Source organism: Pan troglodytes, chromosome 19 (genome assembly GCF_028858775.2).
Source record: "Pan troglodytes isolate AG18354 chromosome 19, NHGRI_mPanTro3-v2.0_pri, whole genome shotgun sequence".
NCBI lineage: Eukaryota > Metazoa > Chordata > Mammalia > Primates > Hominidae > Pan > Pan troglodytes.
Window position 1 is genome coordinate 72,513,042 of NC_072417.2, and position 10,923 is coordinate 72,523,964.

At 47.3% G+C, this 10,923-nt stretch overlaps 1 protein-coding gene across 1 annotated transcript in view; it reads left to right on the forward strand.

Annotated features, from left to right (window-relative positions):
* YPEL2 (yippee like 2) overlaps positions 1-10,369 on the forward strand; it is a 69,666-nt gene extending 59,297 nt beyond the window's left edge. The window contains exon 5 of the mRNA XM_001134774.8: positions 5,733-10,369. Within this exon, the coding sequence (XP_001134774.2) occupies positions 5,733-5,822 (90 nt within the window). The 3' untranslated portion in view covers positions 5,823-10,369. The remainder of the gene's footprint in view (positions 1-5,732) is intronic.
* Positions 10,370-10,923: the final 554 nt, after the last annotated feature.

Consider the following 10,923-nt stretch of genomic DNA (forward strand, 5'->3'; position numbering starts at 1 on the left):
TAATGGAGGAGTCTGGAGGTGGGTAGCGGGTATGTGGAAAATCTCTGTACTTTCTGCTCAATTTTGCTGTGACCCTAATGCTGCTCTAAAAATAACATCTTTTGGGAAAAAATATATTTACACACATATAAAATAATGTGAGCAATACATGCCAGGCACTGAATTATGATTCCATTGAAATAGTTTGAAAATGTGGAAATCATTAAAAAAAAAAATTGCCCCAGGTGGAGCCTGGTAGCACTGCCTTTAGATTCCATTTTCCCCATCTCCCTGGAAACATTCAGGATTACAAACAAAAATAGGGCCAGGCGTAATAGCTCAGGCCTGTAACCCCAGCAGTTTGGGGGGCCGAGGTGGGTGGATCACCTGAGGTCAAGAGTTCGAGACCTGCCTGGCCAACATATAGTGAAACTCCGTCTCTACCAAAAATAAAAATATTAGCTGGGCATGGTGGCAGATGCCTGTAATCCCAGCTACTCAGGAGGCTTAGGCAGGAGAATCGCTTGAACCCAGGAGGCGGAGGTTGCAGTGAGCCGAGATCATGCCATTGCACTCCAGCCTGGGCGACAGAGTGAGACTCTATCTCAAAAAACAAACAAGCAAAAAAAAAAAACCTAGACAGTGTGTTGTGTGGTGCCAAGATGGGTTAGCCACAGCTTCCTATGGTTGGCTTGGTTGTTCCTGTGGGAGAAGCTGGATTTGGCCATTCTATTCCCTCTGTACAGTCACGGGCCCCCTCTGGGTGATGGGTGGGGGACCCAGTTCTAATTGTGGTTATCCAGAAATGTTCTTCATTGCTTCTTGGCCTTTTGGCTAAGATCAAGTGCAGAAAAGTTCTGCCCCTGCCCCTGTTTCCCAGCCTCTTGGCTGTCTTACTGCCCTGAAGATGTGTTGGATTGAAGATACATGATAAGCCTGAGTTGGTTGGTTTTGCTCCCCACTTGAGGTTCAGGTAAAACAATTCATTCTTTTGACAAAGGTTTATCAAAAGCCTTTGACTAAATACCAAAAAAATGGATAAGATCCAGTGCCTGTCCTCAAAGCGTTGACAGTCATGATGCCAGCTGAGGATGAAAACAGATCAAACAGCCTGACAAGTACTGTGATGTGCACAGCACAGCAGGGAAGCACCCAACACCCCAAATATGCATCTGTCACCTCCTATGTGCCAGCTCAGGGCACCTTTTTTTTTTTTTTTTTTTGAGATGGAGTCTCACTCTGTCACCCAGGCTGGAGTGCAATGGTGTGATCTCGGCTCACTGCAACCTCCACCTCCTGGGTTCAAGCAATTCTCCTGCCTCAGCCTCCAGAGTAGCTGGGATTACAGGTGTGCGCCACCACGCCCAGCTAATTTTTTTGTATTTTTAGTAGAGACGGGGTTTCACCATGTTGGTCAGGCTGGTCTCGAACTCCTCACCTCGTGATCTGCCCGCCTCAGCCTTTCAAAGTGCTGGGATTACAGGTGTGAGCCACCGTGCCCGGCCCTAAATTTTTTGTATTTTCAGTAGAGACACAGGTTCACCATTTGGTCAGGCTGGTCTCCATCTCCTGACCTCAGGTGATCACCCCACCTTGGTCTCCCAAAGTGCTGGGATTACAGGTGTGAGCCACCGCACCTGGCCCTCCTTTCATTCCATTGTTACCTCTGTGAATTAGGTGTGAATCTCCCAGTTCTGTAAGTGATGCTTCAATGCTGGGAAGCAGTAGAGGCAGGATTAGTTGGGGTGTTTCTGTTGACACCAGGTCTAGTACACTTTCCATTGGAATCCAATTCTGACATTTTCGAAATGCCTCTGTGTCTCGGGGCTATTGATTTATTTTATTTATTTTTTGAGACAGGCCCCAGGCTGGACTGCAGTGGTGCAGTCTGGCTCACGGCAGCCTCAACCTCCTGGACCCAGATGATCTTCCTGCCTCAGCCTCACGAGTAGTTAGGACCACAGGTGCATGACATCACACCCAGCTGATTTTTGTATTTTTTTTTTTTGTAGAGATGAGGTTTTTGTCATGTTTCCCAGGCTGGTCTCAAACCGGCCTCAAGCAGTCCTCCTGCCTCAGCCTCTCAAAGGGTTAGGATTATGGGAGTGAGCCACCACGCCTGGCCGAATTTTTTTTTTCATAATAGGAAACTCATTTTCTTTTTTTTTATTTTTATTTTTTTTATTTTTTATTTTATTTTATTTTTTATTATTTTTTTATTGATCATTCTTGGGTGTTTCTCGCAGAGGGGGATTTGGCAGGGTCATAGGACAATAGTGGAGGGAAGGTCAGCAGATAAACAAGTGAACAAAGGTCTCTGGTTTTCCTAGGCAGAGGACCCTGCGACCTTCCGCAGTGTTTGTGTCCCTGGGTACTTGAGATTAGGGAGTGGCAAGCATCTGTTTAACAAAGCACATCTTGCACCGCCCTTAATCCATTCAACCCTGAGTGGACACAGCACATGTTTCAGAGAGCACAGGGTTGGGGGTAAGGTCACAGATCAACAGGATCCCAAGGCAGAAGAATTTTTCTTAGTACAGAACAAAATGAAAAGTCTCCCATGTCTACCTCTTTCTACACAGACACAGCAGCCATCCGATTTCTCAGTCTTTTCCCCACCTTTCCCCCTTTTCTATTCCACAAAACCGCCATTGTCATCATGGCCCGTTCTCAATGAGCTGTTGGGTACACCTCCCAGACGGGGTGGTGGCCTGGCAGAGGGGCTCCTCACTTCCCAGTAGGGGCGGCCGGGCAGAGGCGCCCCTCACCTCCCGGACGCGGCGGCTGGCCGGGCGGGGGGCTGACCCCCTCACCTCCCTCCCAGACGGGGCGGCTGGCTGGGCGGGGGGCTGACCCCCCTACCTCCCTCCCAGACGGGGTGGCTGGCCGGGAGGGGGGCTGACCCCCTCACCTCCCTCCCGGACGGGGCAGCTGGCCAGGCGGGGGGCTGACCCCCACCTCCCGGATGGGGTGGCTGCCGGGCGGAGACGCTCCTCACTTCCCACACGGGGTGGCTGCCAGGCGGAGGGGCTCCTCACTTCTCAGACGGGGCGGCTGCCGGGCGGAGGGGCTCCTCACTTCTCAGACGGGGCGGCCGGGCAGAGACGCTCCTCACCTCCCAGACGGGGTCGCGGCTGGGCAGAGGCGCTCCCCACATCCCAGACGATGGGCGGCCGGGCAGAGACGCTCCTCACTTCCTAGGTGGGATGGCGGCCGGGAAGAGGCGCTCCTCACTTTCCAGACTGGGCAGCCAGGCAGAGGGGCTCCTCACATCCCAGACGATGGGCGGCCAGGCAGAGACGCTCCTCACTTCCCAGACGGGGTGGCGGCCGGGCAGAGGCTGCAATCTCGGCACTTTGGGAGGCCAAGGCAGGCGGCTGGGAGGTGGAGGTTGTAGCGAGCCGAGATCATGCCACTGCACTTCAGCCTGGGCACCATTGAGCACTGAGTGAACTAGACTCCGTCTGCAATCCCGGCACCTCGGGAGGCCGAGGCTGGCGGATCACTCGCGGTTAGGAGCTGGAGACCAGCCCGGCCAACACAGCGAAACCCCGTCTCCACCAAAGAAATACGAAAACCAGTCAGGCGTGGCGGCTCACGCCTGCAATCGCAGGCACTCAGCAGGCTGAGGCAGGAGCATCAGGCAGGGAGGTTGCAGTGAGTCGAGATGGCAGCAGTACAGTCCAGCTTCGGCTCGCCATCAGAGGGAGACCGTGGAAAGAGAGGGAGACCGTGGGGAGAGGGAGAGGGACAGGAAACTCATTTTCTTAGTTTTGCTTTTTCCTCCTTCCCCCCCAAACACATTACCGTGGAACAATGGACCTTATTCCCAAAACACATTGCTCTGTCATGTGTATACACGCATGTGTGCATGTGTGTGCACAGAGACAGGGAATAATGAAGTGTCAGGGAAATTGCTGCTCTGGTGTGCCTGAGCTCTTGTTCTGAAACACAAAGCCCCTGAGCTCTAGAACAGAAGACACAGTTGATACAACGGTGACCCAGAACCCCGCAAGGGTACGCCTCAATTCCTTACTAATTCTGGGGGCTCAGGGAAGGGCTGATATCCACTGCTTGTGCATATGGAGCTGAGACACAGATGATCAGTGTTTTTCAGAGGATACACCAAGATGTTCTTATGTGTGTATCTCTGCAAACAAAAGAGCCCTGTTTATTCGCTGGGAGAGCCCACAGTGCTGTGGGTTTAGAAAAGTCACCTGCCAGGTGGTTAGTATGACGTTCTCCCTCTGGGGGCCTGGCAGTTAGGTGGGGCTTAAGGACTGCCAGGTTCTCTGGCCTGGAGTTTATACAGCTCCTGTCTCCACACATCTGACATAGAAGCAGCAAGAAAAACCGATTGAAAAGGAGACCTGTCTGGCCTCACGGTATTTTGTTCCTCTCCCTGTCTTCTCTAAGCCTAACAATTACAGTTTAAAATTAGAACCAGGCGGCCGGGCGCGGTGGCTCACGCCTGTAATCCCAGCACTTTGGGAGGCCTAGGTGGGTGGATCACGAGGTCAGGAGATTGAGACCATCCTGGCTAACATGGTGAAACCCCGTCTCTACTGAAAATACAAAAAAAAATTAGCTGGGCATGGTGGCAGACTCCTGTAGTCCCAGCTACTCGGGAGGCTGAGGAGGGAGAATGGCTTGAACCCGGGAGACGGAGCTTGTATTGAGCCGAGATCGCACCACTGCACTCCAGCCTAGGCGACTGAGCAAGACTCCGTCTCAAAATAATAATAAATAAAATTAGAACCAGGTTTTCTTATGTTCTTAGAAACTAGCAGGAATGACACAGAAACTTCATGGATCTAACCCAGGGCAAACTTCCGTTAGCACCAGTAAACCAAGATTTATATATATGTAAATTTATATATGTAAATGTACTAATTCATTCAGCAATTATGTATTGAAATTGTGTTATGTGCCAGGCAGTCTTGTAAGGCTACAGCCATGAGCTAAACATGAAAGTCTCTGCACTCCATGAAGTTTATATTGTAGTCACGGGAGACAGAGCATAAACAAAATAGAAATGCAAATTATAATGTATATTCAGAAGTGAGAAGTACAGTGAAGAAAACTAAAGCAGGGGTTGGGGCAGAAGGGAGAAAGGGAGTACTGGAGTGGAAGTTGGATTTTAAGTAGGGTAGCTGGGGAAGACCTTACTGAGGGGGTGACATTGCAAAGACTTAAATGAGCAAAGCTCCTGGAAAATTGTGTTGTAATATTGTGAAAGTCCTGGTGTTGCCTCAGTTCTGCAGCTAAGCGAGGGGGACATAAAGCGCTTGAGGGGTAGGAATCATCTCACTGAGTCAAGGTGAAGCTGGGACCAGACCGTGGTGACGCTGATACCTGTCATCTGCCCCTGCTTCTCTGCTGCAAAAGGCATTTCCTTGGCCGGGTATGGTGGCTCACACCTGTAATCCCAGCAGGCATGAGGGAGGCCAAGGTGAGTGGATCACCTGAGCTCAGGAGTTAGAGACCAGCCTGGCCAACATGGTGAAACCCCATCTTTACTAAAAATACAAAAATTAGCCAGGTGTGGTGGCGGGTGCCTGTAATCCCAGCTACTTGGGAGGCTGAGGCAGGAGAATCGCTCGAACCTGGGAGGCGGAGATTGCAGTGAGTGGAGATTGCGTCATTGCACTCCAGCCTGGGTGACAGAGTGAGACTGCCTCAAAAAAGAAAAAAAAAATCATTTTCTTGTCTTTGGTCGTTCAGTATCTCTTCTCTGCTTCTGTATTTCCTAGGAACATGCTTTTGAAAGCAGCCAGAAATATAAAGAAGGCAAATACATCATTGAACTAGCACACATGATCAAGGACAATGGCTGGGACTGATTGGACAGCATCTACCCAACCCAGTGTCCACGTGAACGCCATTCAACCGAACATTCTTCCCAAGCGTGAGAGAGTGACTGACACTTGGTTCCATCCATTTAGGGGCCTTGCCATCCGGGGCATCCTCCCACCCTGACGCCATCTTTCTGGTGACCGGCCTCTAAATCGCTGTCTCTCTGTCTCTTTGCTTTGTATCTGTTTGTGAGTTGATCCTGGCTTCTCTCTCTGTTCTTGTTTTGGCTGAAAACAAAACAACAAAAGGAACAGATCCTTGACCGCATGGCGGCAGCCCACCTTGGTAAGGGCCCCAGGGCCCATGCGAGAGCTGCCTGATGGCCTCTTGTCAGGAGAGCAGTGGCACGGGGGCGTGAGGAAGAGGGAAAGGGGAAACTCTAAGGGTCCTGGTGCGGGGAAGGGGTGGAAGGGTGGAGGTAGGAACAAAATTGCGCCGCTCCTGGAGACCTGATAACTTAGGCTTGAAATAATTGACTTGTCTAAAAGGACAAAGAGAAAAAAAAATACCTCATGACTGCATTCTCTCTGACTAGAAGCTTCTGTTCCTGACACCAAATGTGCCAGGTTAGCACATGAGCACAAGATGTGGCCCTGATTCTAGTTGGTGGGGCAAGGGCCTGGTTCTCCTGGGCTGAGTGGGGGAGTGTCCTGGCAGCAGCGAGTGACTTGGGCAGTGGCCAGGTGGGTGCACTGACTCTGATGCCTCACTCAGTCTCTGGGCAATCATCATCTTTGCCTCTAGCCACCGCAGGTAAGGTGTGAGGGGACTGCTGTTTGCAATGGGCTCACCATCCAAATATCCCGAAGGCTTTGACCAGCAACCAAGTCAAATCAGTAATTGAGGAGAGCAGGGCACAAAGGGGCTGCAGTTTGGGAGCTCCTGAAGAAATGGCTCAGATATTGAGTCAGAGAAATAAAAAGTAGGATCAGTTAGCAATTCTAACTGCCCTTCCTTCTAACCCCTCATAAGAGGAGTGTGGTGAGGGAGGGGACTGGGTAGGGGTCATCCCAGGAGGAGGGGTTTACATTGGAACCAGTTCAGGTTCGGTGCATCTTTCCTCTTCGGTTTTACAGTGGCTTCCGTGGGATCGTCAATTTCTTGTTCTTAGAGTTTCGGGTGTTTTTCTCCAGTCTTGTTACTGTAGACTGTAGAAAGCACGGGCCCCAGGCTCTGAGCTTAGTAATAACCTGGCTGGTAGATTCCTCATGCCCCTAATTGTCCCACTTAGGCCTGAATGTCTTGCGTGGAGAGAAATCTCCTGTCAGTGTGGTCCAGCAGCAGGGAGGAGTTCTGCCCAAATTCCGATATCACCCCCTCCCCCATCCAAACATCCTTCGATTAGGGAAGTGGAGAGCACATCCCTGTAAGGCCCATAAGAGAAAGAGGAGTTTGTTACATTTAATCAACACTGTGAAGTCTGTTCTACAGCAATTCAGCCATTACACAGTATATGACTGAAACTCATTTAACTGGGTTAATTTCATTTCTTAGACTGAATATATTATTGTTAAGATACGTGTGCGTGTTAGGTAATTCTCAGCATCTCCTCCAAGTAGGCCGACCTTCTCGGAAAATTCACCCTAACAGTCTCACAAAAGAATGAGTTCATGGGGAGATTCTGTAAAGTAATGAACTGAGATGAAAGCAGCCAACAGCCCGGGAGCTTTTCAGAATCGCGTCTGCAGCAGAACCAGTTTCCATTCAGAGCGCGTCCTTGGTGGAAATGCTTTTTTGTGTGTCTCCACGCGCTGATGGTGGAATGGGAGCCCCAAGACAGGTGTGGGCTTAGAAATTGACTTTTGTTCCCCAAGGCTTCTTGTCCAGATCTTTCCAGTGCTTTCATAGCCCTGGGAGATCCAGTTGTTCTCCCCACTTTACTGCAAGGTAGACTGAAGTTCAGAAGAAATACTGAATTTCTGCTCCCAGAAGAATAGTTTCTCTGGCTCACAGGCCCACGTTCTCAATGAAATCGTTTTTTAACTTTCACATTCCTAAGCTGGCTTCCCGGCACAGAAGCCATGGATTTCCCCTCTCTCCCTTCCCCCTCCTCAAGGAAATAGTCTCTCTTTATGGATTTTCATTGGACCCTTTCCTCAGGGATTGTCCTGGCTGTTTATTGATAGTCCTTCCCATAAGAAGAAAATGGGGGTTAAACATGGGGTAGGTATTTTGTCTTTCAAACTACAAATGGAATGTGGTGACATAAACTAGACATGGGGTGCCCTCAAGTTTCCAAGGGGACCAATGTGCCACTGTTCTTCCTTGGGGATGAGGCCTTTGACTGTTGGATGGATCAAAGCAGGCTCCAGTCAGACCCTGGTTCTGAATGTTTTTTTTTTCGGTGACTATCCAGTGAGCCTTCAGTGGGTGCAAGGCACCATACTTGCTGTGAGAGAGCTGAGTAGAGTGTTGGTTTTTCCATAACTACAGGGGAAAAAAAAGTCATTAGGCTTTCCCTTTGTGTCAGTGAAACCAAAAGTGCTTCTTACAACGTTCGCTCTGTTCATGGGTTGTCTATCTAACATTGAGCAGCATTGGAGAGGCCACAGCTGAGCTATGGAGATGCTAAATTAACTCATGGCCTCAGTCAGTTCATTCTTTAATTTCCTCACCAAATTATTGACTTAGAGCATAACCAAAGACCTCATTCATTCACCCCAGGTGGGTTGGGGGAATTGGAGTTTGTTGGTGAAGTTTGGGGGCGGGGTGTGGGGAGTAGAGACAGGGTAAGGAGACGTGAGAAAGGAAAAGGCATGAAGTTCTATACCTCAGCCAGCAGCTGCCTTCGTTTGGAACTGAAGTCCAGCCAGCAGACTCTCTAGCTCCATCTCCCCTGTGCCACCCTAGGTCATATGACCTTGGCCACCTTGGAGTAGACCCAGACCCCTCGGGACCCGGGACATTAGTCTCAGGCTGCTGATGGATTGATTTGACATGAACCAAACACAGCCAAACTCGATACCCACAAGCTGTCAGCTGGACCTGACTGAGTGTTCTTCCTGAGTTCACGAGGATAGGCTAGAGTGCATTTTTACTGGTGGATCAGTGTGTGCAAAAGAGATGACCCTTTATAAAGAGATTTTCAAGTGGATATATATAAAAGAAACAGTTGCTTGTAAAATATACTTTTGTAAATAATATTTAATTTTTTAAATAATATATTTGGTGCTGTTTTCTCAGATCCCCTGAGAGCACTTTTTATTTTCCTTTTAAATTCTATGGTTTCCTTTGCATTTCTTGAAGTATATTTTAAGGGAAACAGTGATCACCAATACATGTTTTCAGTTTTTTTTTTTTTTTAAGGTCTCTATCACTTTAATCTGGATCAAGGCTTTGAAGCAATGCCTCTCTGCATTTTTTCCCCAGTGGAACAGACTCTGCAGTACATTAATCAGGTTGAGAATTGAAATATTTTCTTGCATCAGTATTGGCTAGAAAAGAAAATAAATAAAACCAAGTTAATTTAGTAGTAACAACTTACAGTGATTCTTCCTGTTGGAAGAATTTCCAACAAATCAGAATCACGTTTTTAGTTGTGCGTGTGCGTGTGCGTGCGCACGTGTGTAAAAAGCACTTTCGATTGTGCCTCCTGTTTTCTCGAGTGGGGACACTTTAACTACAGTTTACACCTCGGGCGCATAAAGTTTTTCTTCTCTTTCTCTCTGGCTGTTTCTGTTTCTGAGTGGACCAACAGCAGAACCCACGAGGATTTGTTTGAGTATGGAGCTGCTGCGGGTTTGCTCCTTTTTCTTGCTTTGCGTGCTCAGCTTTTACAGACTGTAAAGGAGATGTGTTGTTTGTGAAGATGGAGCAGAGTCAAATCTGTGCTTCTAACTGAGATGAGAGTATTAATCACGTATCGCAGGGCTCCAGCTGTTTTAGAAGCCGCATCATGTTAAACATTAACTGGTTTGGATTAAAAGAACATTAATATTATAATACACATATCTTTGTGGTAAACAGCTTTTTTTTTTTTAAGGTCAGATTGCCTCAGGTTCAGAAAGAGGCTGAGAAATCAAATCTTGAACACAATCAACTTACATATTTTAGAGGAATCTGCCTCAAATGAGAAAATATGTTAGTTGTCTAGATAGAGGAAAGAGATATTTACTTTTTATAAAATTAAAATAGTTATGAAATCTGGCAGAAAAGGTAAAGCCTAGAAGAAACTATGAAAGCTATTCTCATGTTACCAAATTCTATCTGCCCATGTTTTTGTATAACATTTCGGTGACAGTGGGAGTCGATTCTCTTTCCCAACCTGCAGAGACTATCTTCCAATACAGAATCTGTCTATTTATGCTTGTGTTTACAAACTGTATTTGTTGGGTTTGGGTTTTTGTTTTCTTTGGTGGCATTTTTCAGGTCACTTTGCTTCTATAACAAAGGTAATTGTTTTCAAATAATTTGTCTTCACCTTTTCCCGTATTTGTACATAGTGATTCAGTATTAGAGAAAAGTGCATTGTTTCTGTCATATTTCCAATCTGTGTTGGTGCTCATTTGAGAAAATAAAAGTTTTCAAATATTAACTCTTTGAAGAGCTCATCTGTCTTCGTTGACCCAGTGTGTTTGATCTTGACATTTCATATTAAAGTATTTAAAGGCCTATCTAAATCCAGTCACATATCTGTTGACTGAGACCCTAAGGGCTTGTTTTTCCCAAGGACAGTCAGCTAACTAATGAATAACAGCAGGTCTCCTGCTTATCTGCAAATGCTTCTCCTGGCTTTAGATATCAGAAATGCATGAGTGACCTTTATCCAGTTCTGTGTACAAAGCCCCATATTCATAGACTGCAGACTTTTCTGATGACACCAATTTCTTTGGAAATAGTATTGCATGAAGTAAAGGGAAAAAAAGAAGTAAAACAACAAAATTATTTCAAAAAGGGGTGGTATCATCTCTGAATGATTGGCTAACAGAGACCAGTATTCACAGTTATAACATATGGCATATCAGATGTTCTCATTTTTATTTTATTTTTATTATCAACACATTTATTAAACATGTGTTTGATTCCAGGCACTGGGCAAGGCAGTTCTATCATCCTAATAAATAAGCTGTTTTTGTTTGCCAAGTACTT